The 20,562-nt window shown below is 40.6% G+C and overlaps 1 protein-coding gene across 1 annotated transcript in view; it reads right to left on the reverse strand.

Annotated features, from left to right (window-relative positions):
• LOC134336839 (clathrin heavy chain 1) overlaps positions 1-20,562 on the reverse strand; it is an 83,105-nt gene that overhangs the window by 49,960 nt on the left and 12,583 nt on the right. The window contains exons 3-4 of the mRNA XM_063031392.1: positions 6,380-6,587; positions 675-943 (exon numbers count right to left, since the gene is read on the reverse strand). Coding sequence (XP_062887462.1) covers positions 675-943; positions 6,380-6,587 — 477 coding nt within the window. The remainder of the gene's footprint in view (positions 1-674; positions 944-6,379; positions 6,588-20,562) is intronic.

Genomic DNA, 20,562 nt, shown 5'->3' on the forward strand with positions numbered 1-20,562 from the left:
CGTCCATCTTTGGACTGTGGGAGGAAACCTGAGCACCTGGGAGAAACAGATACTGAAATAGTGTTGTGCTATTTGCTATGGTACCCGAGAGTCAAAATTTTACGTGAAAACCTCCATGCAAGTGTTGGGCACGTGGCCAAGTGGTTAAGGCATTGGTCTAGTGATCTCAAGGTCGCTAGTTTGAGCCTCAGCTGTGGCTGCGTGTTTGTGCCCTTGAGCAAGGCACTTAATCACACATTGCTCTAGTGTCTGTGTGAGTGGCACCCCACACAGACTTCCAATCTGCACCTTGTAAGGCATGAAAATGCCCGACGCAGGCCTCTCATGGTCTGAGTCAACGTTCCCTCCCCTCCCACCATACAGGGACTTCTGTACGGAAATACAAAACTAGCTCATAAACCTCACTTATGCATTTCCAATCCATCATGACAACAATCTCTTTCCCCAATCTCTCCTAGCTGCTGCTTATAAAACAAAGGTTTAATTTGTCTTAAATCAATGCTATTCATTAAAGTAACATTACAGCAAGCTTCAATACAAATTTAACACTACCATCACCCCACCTTTGAAATTGAGACAATTGAACAAACTTCCAACAAGCCTGCTCATGGAAATAATTATGCCCATACAGGACAAAAGTATGAGTATCTGGTTATTTAAAAAAAAGAACATACCTGAGCAGATATACCAATAAGCAGTAGCCACTTCTGCTTGGCATCAGTCCGATAATTGATGATCTGGCAGCCTGCTAGACTGGAGTGCCTGTCAAAGACCTTCATTGGCTGAGACTCCCCCTCCATACTCCAGTGATAGACAGCAGTGTCAGTCACCAGGGCAATTGTGTTCAGAGAGATCCACTTCCAGAAAGTGACATCGTCCACCATCGTGTGAGCCTTCATTTTACTTTTCATTTCAATGTTAAATATTTGCAATGTTTTGCCAGCTGTAGGAATTTGAATGATTCATTAATCCAAAGTCACTGCCAAAGATACTGCCAAATTGCTCAACCATCTTTATTCTGCTCTCCACATCCCCCTTCTGGACTTAATTTAATGCCACAATTTGTTACCGTTAGGTCAGCTGCACATTCTTAAACTAAAGGATGTGGAATGATAAATTTTAGTTTTCAAATTGGTGAGCAGTTTAAGTGAAGAATCTCCAGGACTGACTCGTCATCTTTGAAAGAAGCTTTATAACAGAGGTGTGAAATAAAGGTATTGAGCAATGTACTATTTATTGTAAAAAGATGCACCTTTTACAAGATTGCATTACATGTGAATGGTGACAGGCCTAAACCAGGCAGACATTCATCTGTATGCATTTCTAGAACAAACCACACCACTCAAGGATGGGAACATCTACAACCAGCACTTGCAACGATGCTACAGTTTTTCTACTTTTAAAAAAAGAGACATGGACCAAGGTTTACAAGATCAGAATAACCATACATTCCCAGAATCCTGAATCACTTTGAAGTAAAATGACCCAAAACTCACCCACAATTCAACACTAATTAGGAATTCCACTCACCCATTCAGAATCCAAAACACCAGACAAGTTTTGATCTTCACTAGTAGACCATTTAGCAATTGAAGATAAATTGATTACATAAAAAACTACATTTACCCAATTGTGGTCAAAAGGCTATTAGAACTTCTTCCCAGTTCTACAAACACATTAATGGCTAAATAGGAGGGAAACTCCCAATTTTGTTTGTTCCCATCCCAAATATTCAGTGATACACAACACTGCCAATCAAGATGCAAAATTTAGACTTAAAAGCTCCATTCTGGTCCAGTTCATAAAGTGCAAATTGCATTTATGCACTTACATTTTAGAATTCTGACTTCATAAAAAATGCCCTGAAGTCACACTGGTGTGCTCCAAAAACTTTGAAATTAAAATTAATTCTGGCCACCCATTCCCAATACAACCAATTTTTTTCTAAAATCTTACCCAAAGTGTTTACTTTTTTTTTTAAAAATGTGCATTTTACTCAATTAATTCAAGTTCTCCAGCTTTACATAGCTGCAAAGAGGGAGATTCAAACTGCAGTTGGCCAAGGCTAAGCTAATCCATTCATTATGCTAAAGTGTAAAAGACATGTTCAAACTACAAATGCAAGTCCAGACTGGTCACTTTTGAAGCAGAAGTTCAGAGCTTCCAACTTTTGTGACGCGAGTACTACATTTCAGAATCTCAGTTCTGAAATGTGAAGTTGGTCAGGATCTAATAAGGAAGTTATATATTTACAAACGGGACCAGTAACCGGAGTTTAATATATTTTTTTAAAAACTCACCATCTACTTATACAAAGTAAGCAGTAAAGAAAAAGTAATTGAATCAGTAAAAAACCAGATACTAGGCATCATAAAAAGCTAGATGAAGATCTGAATGAACTATATGGTGCACATATCATCTGTATCCTCCTAGTGTTTCAAGTGTGTGCCACAACTATAGCTTCCACAATTGTACTGTTAAGTGAGCAGACAGTAGTTCCAATTTCCAATACCTTGACTCCCTGCAGAAAGTCAGCACGAAATATTCTGCACAAAATGATGGATTTTAAGAGCAACATACAAAATACTAGAGGAACTCAGCCGGTCCGGCAGCATCTACAAGGGAAATAAACAGCATTTCCAGTAGAAACCCTTCATCAGAACTGGAAAGAGGGAACAAAGACAGGAAAAGATGGGCAGGGGGGAGAAAGAGCAAAAGAGTACAAGTTGGCAGGTGATGGGTGAGGGGGGGAGAAAAAGACGAAGTGGAGAAGCTGGAGGGGAAAGGGGGGAAGAGCTGAAAGACTGAAGGAGGAATCTGAAAGGAGATGAGAATGGACCATGGGAGAAAGGGAAGGAGGGTCACCAGAGAGGTGATGGGCAGGTTGAGTAGAAAGGGAGCAAGAAAATTACTGAAAATAATTACTGGGGTTTGGGGGGGGCAGAGAGAAGGAGTTGCTAGAAGAAATTAGAGAAAATAGTGATTTTTAAAGCTGGTCTTAATTTGAATATTTAAGTTCAACTAAAAAGTTAAAAACCAAATAAATTGTTCCTTAATTTCAGATAACATTAAAAAGGTTATAGTTAGTTGCATTTCATTCTTAAACACATGTTTGTAACACCTGCATCTCAGGCATGGCAGATCCAATTTCAAACTTAAGGATTTGCGTATAGCACAAGCATTGCTGATCTTAATGTCTGCGTGATGCACACCTCTCCAGTTCACATCCCAATGCTGCAGTGTACTCTGTAACATACTAGAGTGACAGATATTTAAATGGTGTCACTGTATTAACATACAACTGAACTTCTGCAGCAGGACAAACCACTGAAATCTAGACATACAAAATTTACTATGAGTTGGACATTTTACCAGGTTGCCATGTTGAATAGGAACAGGGAATTTTGTGCAAATTGGTTTAAACTGCACTAAACTACTAGGACATCGACTCAGGCCTAGGGGGCCAGCATTAGGCAAGACCGCACTAAAGTAGCCAGGTAATCAGAAATAATTTTGGTTTCACAATCTACCCAAGGTTTTGAAGAACTAGAAGTGTAGAGCAACTGATGCACCATCCCCAAAAGGCTCCTTGCTTGGACTCTTCATTCTTTTTTTTAAAAAAAATAATAAAACCAAACCCAAATAAATGACAGGCTAACAGATGTGTATAGCACTATTTCCATCTAAAGCCAATTCATAAACAAGTTACAACTAATCTTGGGAAGCTCAATTTTGTGCCTTTTTAAATGATGTTGACAGTGAGGAAAGTACGAAGTGAAGGGCCTGCAATACAAGATAAAGCTTGGACAATTTTAACCAAAGTTAAAGTCAAAAGAAACTGGTTTGCAATTAAGCAATGCAAAACAAGCTCTCAATTATAGGTTCCTGTTAACTAGCTTGAGACCAAGAAACCAAACACAAAGTTAGTAGCCACTTTCAAGGACTCTTTACAACTCATGTTCTTAGTATTATTTTTATTTACAGTTTGTCTGAGTTTGAATATTGGTGTTTGTTAATGTATATGAAGTTCTATAAATTGTATTTTCCTGTATATGCCTGCAAGAATCTCAACGTAGTACATGTTAACATACTTTCATAAATTTCCTTTGAAATTTCCTTCAGGAAGCTCAAGATTTACACCGATTGGATTAGCAGCCAATTATATTACTCTCATCCAGAGTGGCCAAATGACTAGACACAATAATGACTAGATGCTTACTTGGCAAGATACATCAAGTTCAAAGTCTGAAAACTAATAATGTTGAATAGCCAAAATATTCAAACAGTTATTTAGATTCCAGTTTAAATTCAGAATGGCTCACATTAGCTTAAAAGTTAACCAAAAAGCAATCACAACCAGTTCTGAATTACAGTTAGTGGTGCAATGCATCATTCTACAACTAACTGAAGGAAAAGTCATCTTAGGGGTTAAACCTCAGTTCTTGCATTACAAACCTTATGGACTTTAGGAATACATTACAGAACTCTGGTTAGATCACTCCTGGAGTATTATGTTCAGTTCTGACCACCTCATCGTGAAGATGTGGAAGCTTTAGAGGGTGTAGAAGAGATTTACCAGAGTCCTAGCTGGACTAGAGGGCTTGCCTTATTTGGAGAGGATAAACCAGCCAGGGCTTTTCTCTTTGGAGAAAAGGGGGGTGAGAGATGGCTTGATAGATGTCTACAAGAGGCATAGATCATGTAGACAGCCAGAGACTTTTGCCCAGGGCAAAAGGGGAATATAAAGGGGAATAATTTTATTGTGACTGGAAGAAAGTCTGTTGGTATGTCAGAGATACGTCTTATTAAAGATAGTGATGGGTGTATAGAACCCATCGCCATGGGTGGTGGCAAAGGCAAATACATTAGAGACATTCACACTGGTACATGGATGAAAGAGAAATAGAGGGCTATGGAGAGGGAAGGGTTAGATTGATCTTAAGGGCAGGTTAAAAGAGATGAGAGTGGATATTGGATCACTAGAAAATAAAGCTGGAGAGGCAGTGATTTATTTATTTAGATACAGCGCAGAAAAGGCCCTTTTGGTTCTTCGAGCTGCGCTATCCAGCAACCCAACAACCCAATTTAACCCCAAGCTAATAACAAGCCAATTTACAACAACCAATTAACCTATCTGGAACGTCTTTGGACCACAGGAGAAAATTGCAAGACCCAGAGAAAACCGGCACATTCCACAGGGAGGACATGCAGAAATTCCTTACAGAAGATGCCAGAATTGATAGTGGAGATGGTGAGGAGAGAATGGACAAGACAAAGAATAACAGGAATAGGCCAGGGTTACAATGGGGACGAGTGTTATAATCACATAGTTCTTGGGTTAACAAGTGGGGAGGGGGGGTGTTCAGTTAAGGGAGATCAAGATAATGGCAAAGGAGAGTCACTACAAGATGCATGACTTGCAGAACTCAGCTCTGATTGGAAAATACCCCAACATTTTTTTTTTAATATTGGAGAGGGCCAGAAAGGCTGTAACATACTCGTATGGAAAATAAGGTCCAATTCAGGTGCTCCTTAGGCTTCAAAACAACACAGTGCCACAAACAGATGGGTCAGAATGGGATGGAAAATTAAGCTGCATTGCCAACAGTTTTTGTTCACAAGTACATTTGCAGGAAATTGCTAAAGCAGTGACATGATTGATGGTGCAAACTTGTAGTTAAAGACCAAATCTGTAAACGATCTTGGCCCAACAATCGATACTGATACAGGTATCATTAGGGAGACCAAATCAGGCCACAGAAAATAAAAATCTTAGCAACACACATAAAAAATGCTGGTGAACACAGCAGGCCAGGCAGCATCTATAGGAAGTAGTACAGTCAACGTTTCGGGCCAAGACCCTTCGTCAGGACTAACTGAAAGAAGAGATAGTAAGATTTGAAACTGGGGAGGGGGAAGGGGAGATCTGAAATGATAGGAGAAGACAGGAGGGGAGGGATGGAGCCAAGAGCTGGAAAGTTGATTGACAAAAGGGATACGAGGCTGGAGAAGGGAGAGGATCATGGGACGGGAAGCCTAGGGAGAAAGAAAGGGGGAGGGGAGCCCAGAGGATGGGCGAGTGAGAGGGACAGAGGGAGAAAAAAAAATAATAATAAATAAATAAGGGACATGGTACGAAGGGGATGTGGGGCATTAACGGAAGTTAGAGAAGTCAATGTTCATGCCATTAGATTGGAGGCCATGCAGACGGAATACAAGGTGTTATTCCTCCAACCTGAGTGTGGCTTCATCTTGACAGCAGAGGAGACCGTGGATAGATATATCAGAACGGGAATGGGACATGGAATTAAAATGGATATCAGAATGGGAATGGGATGTGGAATTAAAATGCATATCAGAATGGGAATGGAAATCTTACCTTTTAATGCAATAACCTTGCTGGCTGGGTTCATGATGGCACTATCGGCTGAGATTGGACGGCGAATGGGATTGTTGGGCTCATTCATGTCAATGATAACCACCTGGGCTTGCTCACCAACTTTTTCTCGAATACAGATGAACTTATCTGATTCCATAGTCAGGGTGCTGAATCCAATATTAGCAGGATTAATGCCCAGATTTTGGAGCTGAAACCAGAAGAGCATCAATGAGTCAATGTTCAATACATTTATGAACAAAGGCAAGAAAAATGTTAACATTTCACCCTGATGCACCAAATAGAAGCAGGATTAAATTATTAGCCAGCATTTACCCTACATACAGACATACACTAACAACCTGGCATTTTGACAAGTACTGACAACACTCCAGTGGGCAAAATCCCAAATAAGATGCAGAGTACAGGAAGGTGACAGAAACCTAGTGACATGGTGTCATCACAACAAACTTTCCCTCACTGTTAGCAAAACAAGAACTGGACAGGAAGGGGGGGTGGGGAAGGAGGAGAGAATGGATGGTGTACATGTCTCTGTGTACATCAACAATGCTGAGTTCAAGAGAATTGAGAATTTCAGGTTCTTAAGACTGAACATCAACAGCCAGTCCAGCCATGTAGACACCATTGCAAGAAAGCACACCAGCACCTCCATTTCCTCAGGAGCACAACAATTTATACACCGCCATCTTATCTGGATGGCTCATGGCTTGGTATTTGCTCTGCCTGCGATTCCAAGAAACTGCAGAGACTTATGGAGACAGCTCAGCTCATCACTAAGACCAACCTCCCCTCCATGGACTCTATCTACGCTTTGCTGCCGTGATAAAGCAGCCAGCATGAACTGAAACTCCACCCAGCCCAGATATACTCTAACCTCTCCCCAAAAACAGATACAAAAGCCTGAAATCACATCCCACCAGGCTCAAGGACAGTTTCTATCACATTGTTTAGTACAGCAAGATGAACTCTACCTGAATTTACCTTAAACTGTCCAAATGAAACTCTGTTAGTTTTCCTTTTTAATACCTCAATGCACTGTGTGAAGAAATGATCTATATAGATGGCATGCAAAACAGTTTCTCACTATACTTCAGTAAATGTGACAATAATCCAATTTACCAACGAGTAAAATGACAAAGAATCAGCTTTAATATCACTGGTAAATGTCGTGAAATTTGTTTTGCAGCAGTATAATGCAATATATAAAAACTAAATTACAGTAAGATACAAATTAAGTAATGCAAAAAGGGAGCATTAAAAAGGAAGGAAGGTGGTGTACATGGGAAGTGCTGTTCCTAAAATGTTAAGTCATCTTCAAGCTCCTGAACCACCTCCTTGATGGCAGCAGTGAGAAGAGAGCATGTCCTGGGTAATGGGGGTCCATAATGATAGATACTGCCTTTTAGAGGCAATAACTTTTAAAGATGTCCAGGATGCTGGGGTGGCTGGTGCTGGCTGAACTTGCAACTTTCCACAACTTGTTTTCTGATCTTGTACGTCCACATCAGATGCTGATGCAACTAGTTAAAGCTGTCTCCATTGACTGTTCTCCCAAGGGGCGGGGGATCAAGAATCCAGTTGCACAGCGAGGTACAGAGGCCCAGAAAGCAACATAACATACAAAGGTAAAAGTCCCCATGAATCCACACTCACCAGAAATGGGAAGAATTAGTTCTTTAAAAAAAATAATCAGAATAGACAAAGGGAACTGGGAACAAATGTTGAAATATAGTAGAAAAAGTGGTCAAAAGATTGTCAAAATCTGCTGCTAAAATTTGAACTACCAATTTTAATTGGCATTACAACTCATCCTGCTGGCAGATGATAAAGCGGGAATGATCTACACAATCTAGCCAAGCAGCAAGTGAAAAAACTATGATGGGAAGGCTCTGATTAGGGAGGTGGGGTCACTGATGGTTCACGATTTTGTAACTGCATTTTCTTTGGCTATGCAGAAGTGAACAGAATTCTTGCTTTAAAAAAAGAGAGAAAGCCAAAGAATTAAATTGCCTTCATTTAAAACTTGCAATGAACAAGGTTTTAATAAGACCAAACTCACCACAATTGCTATTCCTCATTTGCAAGTTCAACAAAAATCCAGGAGAGATTAAAACATTGCCCATAATGGTTCAATTTAAAATATATGTTTAGCTTTACTTCTCACCTCAGGATGTTATGTACCACAACATCTAGAATTTGGAACAAAAATTAGTGATCAATACTTATCTACATTCTCTTCGGATCAGATTACTGGGCTCCAAGACTTTTTGCTTAAAAGTAGATAATAACCTTTGGCAGTGTCCAAAGCTAATAGAATTACAAGCACATGAACGAAGACATCCTAACTAGCACAGCTGATGGCAGGAAATAATTGCAGAATGTCAGAAATTTAATGACATAAGAATACAAGAATGCAAGTTTGTAATATAGTCTATGTTCCACAGTGCAAATAAAAATGACCATCAATGTTGTGTCCCAGATGTCAAAGACCAGACGTTGAGGAACAAAATCAGCTAAGAAAATATTATTTTCTTAATTAAAGGCTGCCAGCACATCATGGGCCAAAAAGTCTATTTCGTACTGTTCTGTGTTCTATATCCTAAATCACTGAAGAACTGTATGTTTCGTTCTTGTTCACCCAAAGGACAAGGCCTACTCAAAACCAACACCAATAGTGTACCCTCCGTTAGGAATAATGGACATCCACACATCTGAGGTGGGTTTGAACCAGAGTTAGTCAGACTAGGTCTATACCAAACAACCAGGGCCACTTTCCAGTGAAGAGTATCCTGCATCGAAATCCAGAGTGAACAAGTTCCACTCTCAGCCGCATATTCAAAATTGTCAATACAGGCAGCAACTAGAAGAGCCTCAAGATGAAGCAATGCATAAGATTCCACAAAGTTGGACTATATCACAACCAGACCAGAATCCCAGACTACAAGCAGAAGGATCTTTAACTCATTTAATACTTGGTCAGCAGAGCTGAGATCCGAGACCAAGGGGATGAAGCAATAATTAAGAAAAATTTTGCAATCACTACTTTAGATTCTTCAGTATACCTAATGTTTCAGATGCACAATTTGATTTGATGCTTAACAATACATTTCACTGAATGCTTTGATGTACATGTGACAAATACAGGTAAGCTTTAATTGCAAAAATCTTGATCCAAAAGGAGATCCATCAGAAGGGTATAAGTAGTCTTCTGTAGCTACTCCTCAGCTTACCTGGGTTCAAGCAAACCCAGTCATTGTAACTGCATCAGATTAGCTGAAAGCCCATGGGTACCCATTAGGTAACGCCACAAAAACCACATGCTCAGATTCAAGGGCTTTTCATTCATCAGCTGCAATGGGTCACTGTGACATACTAGATACAAGGCCCAACATCAACTAGTATTCACCCAAAGGCAGCCATGGGTTACATTAGGATGGCTGAATAATTAAACAATGACACTGTTTAAAAATGGAGAACTAGTAACTTTATCCTTCAACTATCAAAGCCAAACCACCAGCATCCTGCACTGTTCAAGTTTTATAATATAGTGGATTCCAGTTAAATTGGGGCAGCCGCTTATTTGGGACAACTCTTAAAGAACAAAAACTAATTGACAAAATAACCAGGATTCTCTATGTTTACTTAGGACACTATGTTGCTTAACTGGGACAGAAGAACGTTGCAACAGTTTCTAACTAGCATCAATCATGAGCACTTACGTGGCCGATAGAGTGAACCACGCTTAGAGTATACAGTTTTTAAAACAGCACCACATCAGTTGTGTATGCTTTTGTTCAAAAGTGATTGTTGCCACTGATTGTTGGCAAGAAATAAGCAGCAAGGCAATTCAGAATTTTTTTGCTCACCACGGTTTCAAGCATTCAGGCTTGGAAATACCAGAAATGGAGTAAAAATGAAATCAGAATCAGATTTATTACCACCAGCATGTGACATGCAATTTGTTAACTTAGCAGAAGTTCAATGCAATACATAGTCTAGCAGAGGGAAAAAATAATAAAAAATAATAATAATAAATAGACAAGTAAATCAATTACATATATTGAATAGATTTTAAAAACATGCAAAAACAGAAATACTGTATATTTAAAAAAAAGTGAGGCAGTGTCCAAAGCCTCAATGTCCATTTAGGAATCGGATGGCAGAGGGGAAGAAGCTGTTCCTGAATCGCTGAGTGTGTGCCTTCAGGCTTCTGTACCTCCTACCTGATGGTAAACAGTGAGAAAAGGGCATGACTTGAGTGCTGGAGGTCCTTAATAATGGACGCTGCCTTTCTGAGACACCACTCCCTAAAGATGTCCTGGATACTTCGTGAAAACTATTCCACTACTTAAAGTTAGGAACTATAAACATAGAGAACCTACAGCACAATACAGGCCCTTTGGCCCACAATGCTGTGTCAAACAGGTACTTACTTTAGAAATTACCTAGGGTTACCCATAGCCCTCTATTTTTCTAAACTCCATGTACCTATGCAGCAGCCTCTTAAAAGATCCTACTGTATCCACCTCCACCACCATCGCCAGCAGCCCATTCCACGCAATCACCACTCTTCTGCATAAAAAAAATTATGACATCCCTTCTGTACCTACTTCCAAGCACCTTAAAACTGTGCCCTCTTGTGTTAGCTATTTCAGCCCTAGGAAAAAGCCTCTGAATATCCACACGATCAATAAAGAATGAAGGTATTGACAATCATCTTGAATGTTAAATGAAAAAGATTGGGGATGCAATCATTGGCAGCATTGTATGAAGGCAGTCCATTATCTGCACTAGGTGTCTGTGCTGATTGTGAAGAACATGACAGCATACACTGGATGAATTTCTCTGTCAATAACTATTAGGAACTAATACAGTTTTACAGTAGTATTGCCTAATTTTTTACTCAGCTTTTTAAAATAGCCTTTTAACTATTTCCATGAAACTTAAATTGATTGGGACAGCCACTTAATTGGGCCAAAATGTACTGATCCCTATGTGTCCCCATTAATCTGAATCCACTGTGGATGCGGTGTTTCTTTCAGCCCTTCATACCTGCTCTACCATTCAAGACCATTAGTGATTTCTCACCAGTATCCTACTCTTACACTGGTACAATCCCTGCCGCATAGTAATCAACTATAATTTGAAATGTACAGGCACCTGCTGCATTATGGGGGTGGTTCCAAAAAAAAACATCTACATCACAATTATCCTTGTTGTGAATCAGCTGCACACAAGCCATAAAATGAGCCAAAAGTGTGACACAGGGATCCATTTTACTCTGCTGCTCTGATTTGCAAATTCTAAGGTTGTATCTGTTACCCAAACTGCTCTAACACAAGAACTGCCTGTATTCTGGCAACTTTGCTGACATTATGTGCCTCTGATGCAATGGCAAGTTTTTCCCATTGCACCTGAGTATACATGTACTCATGTGTTTGACAATGAACTTTACTTTTAACCAATCAACCCCCATTTTTGGCAATGAATTTCCCACTTCAACTGAAAGGGAAAAACTTCTGTAATTACCCTGTATTTGTTTTGGCAAGTTCAAAGGAACCCCCCCCCCAACAAAACATTTTCATTTTTCAAAACGAAAGAAAAATCTGAAGATGCTGGAAATCCAAGCAACACACAAACAGGCCAGGCAGTATCTACGAGAGTACAGTCAATATTTCGGACTGAATCCTTGATCAGGACTGGAGGGAAAAAAAATGATGAGGAGTCAGAGTGAGGTGGTGGGGGAGGGGTGGAAGCAACAAGGTGATAGGTGAAAGTAAAGAGCTGGCAAGTTGATTGCTGAAAGAAAAAGGGCTGGAGAAGGGGGAACCTGTTAGGAAAGGCCAGTAGGCCATGTAGGAGAAGGTTTAGCACTCGTCCTGCTTGTAAGGATAGTGCCAGAAGGGAAATTAGTGGGGAGGGACAAATGGACAAGGGAGTTGCACAAGGAGCGACCCCTGCAGAAACCAAAGTGGGGGAAGAGGAAAGGATGTGCTTGGTGGGATCCTGTTGAAGATGGCCCAACATCTCCTTTCTCACTACCATTCAGGGCCCCAAAACAGCCCTTCCAAGTGAGGTGACACTTCACCTGCAAGTCTGTTGGGGTCATCTACTGTACCTAGTGCTCCCGGTGTGGCCTCCTGTATTTCAGTGAGATCAGACATAGATTGGGAGACCACTCCACCGTCCACCAGAAAAAGCCGGATCTCCCATCAGCCACCGACTTGAATTCCACTTCCCAGTCCGTGGCCTCCTCTACTGCTACGAGGCCACACTTAGGTTGGAGGAGCAACACCTTGAACATCGATTTCTTGACCCCTTCCCCCTTTCATTCCCATTCCCCCCCCCCACCATATCCCCTTACTTGTCCATCTCCCTCTGGTGCTCCACCTTTTGTCTTCTATGGCCTTCTGTCCTCTCCCATCGCATTCCACTTTCCAGCCCTGTATTTCTTTCACCAATTTCCCAGCTCTTTACTTCACCACTCCCCCCACCTCCTGGTTTCACCTATCACCTCGTATTTTTACTCCCCCCCCCCACCTTCCTATGCTTACTCATCTTTTTTTCCCTCCAGACCCGATGAAGAGTCTCTGTCTGAAATGTTGACTGCACTCTTTCCCATATATGCTGCCTGGCCTGCTGAGTTCCTCCAGCATTTTGTGTGTGTTGCTTCACTTTTAAAAAGCTCATTGGTGAAAAAGGGCTTAAAAGGCATGAAGTACAGGGGTATAAAATGGCCTTTATAAAACTGCTTTCTTTCTTACTTCCTTGCTTAGGAAGGGAAAAATCTTTAAGTACAAGGAATGGCATTCAAGATGTGTCTACCCAAACACTGGCCACAAAACACGACCTTCCTACAGTTCGTGATAGTCAGACTATTCAGCCACTGCTGAATATATTGTACAAGATCACCAGTCTGGATGTGTATTAAACCACACTCACCTCTCAATTAAATTGTTAGTTCTCAAATTAAATGCAGGCAATTAATAATAGACAATGTTTCAAGCTACATGTATTCACTTATGGTAAAGTGATGTATCTTGCTGCTTTTCATTCTCCTCACAGCAAAAATAAACAGATGTTATAATTCCTCGTTCTCATCCAATGGTTGAGACAAAAAGTACACAGAAACAGGCCCTTCATCCCATCTAGTTCATGCTGAAACCTGCCTAATCCCATCGACCTGCACTGAGACCATAGCCCTCCATACCCCTACCAAACTTGAACATTGAAATAGAGCTCGCATGTGCCATTTGCACTGGCAGCTCATTCCACACTCACAACACTTTGAGCAAAGTTTCCCTTCATGCTCCCCTTAAACTTTTCACCCTTAACCCGTGACATCTGGTTGTAGTCTCACCCAGCCTCAGCGGAAAACGCTTGCATTTAACCTGCCTATACCTCCTAATTTAGTATACCTCTCAAATTTCCTCTCAATCTTCTACGTTCAAAGAGTTTAACCTATTCCTTGTAGCCCAGGCCCTCCAGATCTGGCAACATACTTGTAAATTTTCTCTGAACATCTTTCCTGTAGGTAGGTGACTAAAACGGCAAACAGTACTCCAAATTAGTACACCAAATTAGGCTTCACCAACATCTTATACAACTTACACTAAGGAGATGATGGCACCTAACAGTGACTCCTTTGCTAACATCTTCAGAAAAAGCTCTATTTCTATCTTTAATATCTCTATTTTTTTCCCTTTCAGGGTTCTTTTGAAGACCCTGACCTAGAGTTACACGCTGACTTCGGTTCTTTGCGGGAATGGGATCCACTCTCGGTCTCACGACTGGTGCTATTCAATATAGCGAGGACGTGGCCTAGAAGACTAGCGCGCCTTCGGGTTTTTGGGATTTCGTGGCTCTGGAGATGGGTAGACTTGGGGTCGGTGCCGCCGTCTGATGTCATGGGAGTACACGGAAGATCAAAAGCAGCTGCTGGCTGCATGGCCCGAGACCCGAGTTCTTTGGGCACAGAGCTCGGAAAAGGCGACGTAACATACTTTTAACAATGCAAGTTGGTGAGTTGTTTGTTATGTCTCCCCTCTCACTGTGAAATGGGGACATCTCTTTTTCCCTTACCAGGGAGGGAGAGAGCCTGTGGTATGTCAAATTACCACGTGAACAAGTAGTCTTTGAGGTACTGCAAGTCTGTCTTTATTGATGCTTCACTGCACGCTTGAGTGCTCGGTGGGGAGCATTGAGGTTTTTTTTAAACAGATGGGGAGGGAAGAATCGTTGCTTTACTGCTGCTTATGCGTGGGAGGGGGAAGCTTTGGGTTCTAACATTTAACATTCATTCTTTGGGGCACTCCTGTTTTCATGGATGGTTGTGAAAAAAGAATTTCAGTGTATATTGTATACATTTCTGACATTAAATGTACCTTTGAAACTTCAACATTACATCATCTCCTGTACTCATATCTTTAATTTATGAAGGTCAATGTGCCAAAAGCTTTCTTTACAACCCTCTCTACTTGTGCCACCACTTCCAATGAATTATGGACTGTATTCCCAGATCCCTTCATTCTACCACATTCCTCAGTGCCCTACTGTTCACTGTGTAAGACCTACCCTAGTCACAAGATCAAGCTGCTTAAATCTTGCTAAACAACCAAATTTCAATGTTGATCTATCTAGTTTCATGGAATTACATGAACCAAGCAGCTACACTCTGGATAACTTAATGTTGCAGACAAAGCTGTAGTTTTAGATCTAAACACAGCTTTGACTTAAAATCTGGTTTCCCCAATGGCAGACAGGTCAGAGCTCTATCAATTAAGTGTGCAACAGCCTTGTTTATTTAAACACAGGCTTTGAAGTTTAGTCCTCTGCTATCAAATAACTATGATCAGGTACTTTGACAAACCTTGGCCTACAGCAAGTAATTTAGAATAGAGGACTCTTTAGGAAAGGCTTATAACACAAACTCTACAGGAAGCAACTTAGTCAATCTTGCCAGGACTCCTAGAATACATGTAATCTTGGGCAAGAAAGACCGAGAAAATTTTTTTTTAATGAAACCCATTTCAAGTTTGGCATATGCAGTGATCATGGTAATTCACTATTTGTGTAAAAAAAAGTTGTTTGGTGGCACCATAGTGAAGCTTTTTAAATGCCCAGGTCTCTAATCCAAATAACTTTGCACATCTGCTGCTGATGTTTCCAAGTGATGCTATCAGCACTTGGCATCCAAATAGCAACCACAAAAGACACCCAAATGCTGGGCACAAATTTTATAACAACCAGAGCATGAGGTAGAGTTGAATACAAGCCTGCAACAGTCAAATCAAAGGCATTTGGTAGTTCAGTTTTCAATACATTTAGGCTAGGAATCAAGTTACACATTCTCAAAATTCCAAGAATTATACGAAGAGATGAATGCAAACCAGGAGGCAAGATCAGGACTCGAGGATAACTACACAAGACCCAAGTGCAGAATGACAAGCAAGAACAACATTCAAATTAGGTGCCAGCTTGAAGATTCTTTCATACAAGGAACCAAGAACTGGCAGAAATTTAAACGAGCAATTTTAAAAAAGAATACTGATGCACAAACCACCAGCAAGGTCCAAGCATTGTACAATCAAATGACACCAGCTGAATGCAGGCAAGAAACTGGCATCTGCTCAAAGCAACCAACACGGAGGAAAACTTGGCACTGTAACAGACTCCTTCTAAGGCACTAATCAACTATTTCATCAAGTTTCTTGAATTCTTGTGATGTATAGGAACAGCCAATATCAGTATTAATTGCATATTTTACAAATGAAGGTTTTAACACTGCATTTAGCAGGTGAGGATTGTTAGTCTATTTGAAGGACCGGTAGTTAAAGGGAACTGAGATTTTTGCCTCAAGGGTATTGTTTGTTTATTTATTTTTATATGTATATCAAAATCAGTAGAAAAGCAAGATTTCCTCTGCCAACTTAATATGAAAGCACAAACTTAATTGGATGAACTTGGTGTATTGGCTCAGACACTGGATTACTGTGCACACCCAAAATTATAATCGTCTTTTCTAAGTGACCAAGTACTACAACAGTTCATTCTCTTTAAGAGATTAGTTTTGTCACACATATGTCAAAACATTGTTAAATGCATCGCCTGCATCAACAGCCACAGTCCAAGGATGAGCTGGGGACAGCCAGCAAGTGTTGTCATGCTTCCAGCACCAACATAGCATGCCCACAACTCACTAACCTTAACCCATGTGTCTTTAGAATGCAGGAGTAAACCAGAATGTCCTACATGGTTATGGGGAGAATGTACAAACTCCTTACAGACAGCAGCAGGAATGGAATCCCAACCTTTCGATCACTATTATGCTACCATGTCACCTTCAAACCTACTATTAACAAACACTCCAACGTTATGATTAAAACTGAAAGTCAGACTCTTACAAAAATTGTTTCATGCACTGGTTATTTCGAAAGAGATGGGAAATCAGTGCTGCTTTGGAGGTTTACTCCTTGCACCACTCCTATAAGTTACACAATGAAAATAATTCTGCATTTGTACTCTATCAGAGCAGGCTTAGCTGGCTGCACAACTTCAGCAACCTCATACCATCTGAAAAAGCAACTTCCCTTGACAAGCTACTTAGATATTAAAAAGGGGCATGCAATTCAGTACAAATAAGCCAGAAGAATTATCACATTAGACAAATACTGAAGCTCCTGATAACGTCCTAGAGTTACAGCAAGGCAATCTGTATCACAATTAGCAAATGCTGCAATTACACTCAGGACAGTTGTCTCCGAGACAAGGTCATGTTTAGACTACAGATATGAACAAGTCAATGTTTATTAAAACAATTGCACAGCACCAGTTAAAGCTTCCATACTCCAACTGCAGTTGGTGCAGGAGAAACCAGTTTGCGCAAAAATATTAATGGTATTTGGACCCAAGCTGATAACTGCTTATAGTGGAGGAAGGCAGTAGGGTCAGTGCTGCAGCTTTAAAAAAAATATATGGGAAAAGACAACTTAAGGTGATCTGCTGAATACTTAATTCCACAAAATAGCTCAAGTACGATCAAGGAATTGATTGTGGATTTCAGGAGAACACAACAGTCCTGAAAGGGTCAGCAGTGAAGAGGCTGAGCCGTTACAAATTCCTGGGGGATGCTATATATTCTGAACCCAACATATTGTTGCAATTATAAAGGGATGTCAGCAGCGGTACCTCATTAGGAGTGAGGAGATTTGGTATGTAACTTAAGAATCTAGCAAATTTCTACAGATATTCCGTGAGAGACTTCTGACCAGTTGCATCACCATCTGTACTGGATCTGAAGAGGCTGCAGAGGGTCATAGACTGAACTAGCTCTGTCATGAGCACTAGCCTCCCCATCAAAGCCATCTTCAATAGGCAGTGCCTCAAGGTGACAAAAATCATGATTAAGGACCCTTAATACATGCCCTCTTCTCATTACTATCATGGAGAAGTCACAGGAGCCTGAAGACAACATTTTAGGAATACCCTCTTCTCTTCCGCCATCTGATTTCTGAATGGACAATAAGGACAACCTCACTGTTTTGCTCTTTCACACTATTTTGTTTATATATTCTCATTGTAATTTAGAATAAAATTTGTATTGTACTTTACTGATGCTGCAAAGCAACAAATCTCACTCAATATCAGTGATCATAAATCGGATTAGAAACATAGAAAACCTACAGCACAATACAGGCCCTTCGGCCCACAAATCTGTGCCAAACATATCCGTGCCTTAAAAATTACCTAGAGTTACCCATAGCCCTCTTTTTCTGAGTTCCATATACCTGTCCAGGAGTCTCTTAAAAGATCCCATCATATCCGCCTCCACCACTGTCGCCGGCAGCCCATTCCACACACTCACCATTCTCTGCGTAAAAAACTTACCCCTAATATCTCCTCTGTACCTACTTCCACGCACCTTAAAACTGCGCCCTCTCATGTTAACCATTTCAGCCCTGGGAAAAAGCCTCTGACTAGCCACACGATCAATGCCTCTCATTATCTTGTACACCTCTATCAGGTCACCTCACATCCTTCATTGCTCCGAGGAAAAGAAGGCCGAGTTACTCAACCTATTCTCATAAGACATGTTCCCCAGTCCAGGCAACATCCTTGTAAATCTCCTCTGCACCCTTTCTATGGTGAAGGCCAATGCACCGTATGCTTTCTTAACCACAGAGTCAACCTGCGCAGCAGCCTTGAGTGTCCTCAAGTTCAGGACACAAGCAAAGCAACCGGCAGTTTATTATCATGATTGAGCCAAAGGAAGTTACAGAATACGCTCAGGAACAAAGTCTACATCCCTTATTTTTGTTCTCTCAGCAAGAATCAACTTGGAATTACACTCCCATCTTATTTGTTTAAATGCAGGATCGCGAATTACTATTTGTGCATTAAACGTGCAATGGTCAGGTCAGTCCATGTCCACACAACATTAAATGCATGGACATAGATTCTAATTAATGACTTAATGAGTCATGGGCAAGGGATTGTTCAGAGTCAGATGTTACCATTTCAAGGAAGCTTCCAGTACATGCTCAAGTCTTACTATCTAGCTGATCAAAAAAAAAATCACTGCACATAACAGTTGTAGAAGAATCTCCACTTCAGGAGTTCAATATCAAGCACGTGTCATATCTGATGAGTTTGCAGTCCAGAAGTTCAGAAGAATGAAGCAACAAGCTTGGTGGATATGGCTATTTTAAGTGCTACAAGAACAAACAAGAAAAAGAAATGTTGTGACCATCGCATGCTCAGGCTTAGGATAACATTCCAGTGATAACAATTAATCTCCAAAATAGCCAGTTTCAAGCGCAACACCTGTTACAGAAAAATTACTAGAAAAAAATGACTGAATTACATGTATATAAGTGATTATATAAAAATTATAAACAGGAAAATTCACTAGTATAAAAATAACAATTGTACACCCTAATCCACATGCTAGCAATGCAATCTAGCCGTGTAACTGGCACAGCAACTAGAACCCGTGTTAGGGATATTTGTCCAGGAGAGGTTTGACGTTAGTTTGTTAACCCTTCCAGGGAAAGAAGAACTGTAGACGACATTGGGTGCCTCCTTTCCTGTGCATCAAGATGACTGTTGTAAAGCTGAGGTCTAAGCACAGGGAAGGATTATTCAACTTAGTGGGTGTTTTTTTTTAAAGCCACGACCAAAGTAGTTACCTTAAAAACACACTTTTCCTCAAGTTCAACCAACAGCTATTTTGACACATGGAATCAAAGTTAGTCTATAATGAGAAGAAACTCCAGAACATGGCTAGACAGTGTTGTGTGAACGGGGGCTAATAAGGTGCAGTATGGCAGGTTGGAGGAGAACATGATCTGATGGTGGCACAAGTCCCATCATCATACATAGAGTTGACATCTTGGAACTGGGCAAACATGTCCTGTCTACATACTGCAAGTCAACTACAGAGGCTCAGGTGGCTGTTGCTTCAAGTTGATTTCCCATTGGTTGCGAAGATCAGCCCCTCTTCTACAATGTGGCAAGGTAGGACACTGCACTAAGCAAATGTCTTACCACCTTCAATGATTTGGAAAACTTGACAAAAATGAAGCTGTCAAGTACACAAAATGAAGTAAAAGTAAATGAAGCTGAAGGAGAATTTCAAAGATTTTAAAGAACTAAACTATTTACTAAAGCTCAAAGTCCTAGAAAAACATTTTTCTGGAACCTATTCCAGTGGAAAGAATGCATACCAAGTTCCAGAAAGGATGCAAATCTGCTGCATCCAGCATTCATAACAGGAACCAAGATCCCAGTGTAACTGCTTTGTTCTCAATTTCAGTTCTTACAACCTAGCAAGATTTAGGTTTGAACACAAGTACACTAAAACAGCAAAATCTCATGATCAGAGTTTGTATCTACAGGACAGAAACTACTCACTCAAAGTTCAGTAAAGGAAGCAGCTCAGATATCTCCTCATTCCAAATGCATACTCTGCATGGACAATCTACTAGACTAAGCAACTGTACCAGTTGCAGCTGGGGCTTGAACATTTATGTAATGTCTTGCAGAAACAGGAGTAGAACAAGTGGATGGTTTATGATCAACACAAACTGAACTGAAGGGGCCCACTTCAATGCTGCAACTCCTGTCATAAAGTTATATATGTTATCAACAAGGCAGGTCAAGGCCCA

Source organism: Mobula hypostoma, chromosome 23 (assembly GCF_963921235.1).
Source record: "Mobula hypostoma chromosome 23, sMobHyp1.1, whole genome shotgun sequence".
In the NCBI taxonomy this organism is placed as follows: domain Eukaryota; kingdom Metazoa; phylum Chordata; class Chondrichthyes; order Myliobatiformes; family Myliobatidae; genus Mobula; species Mobula hypostoma.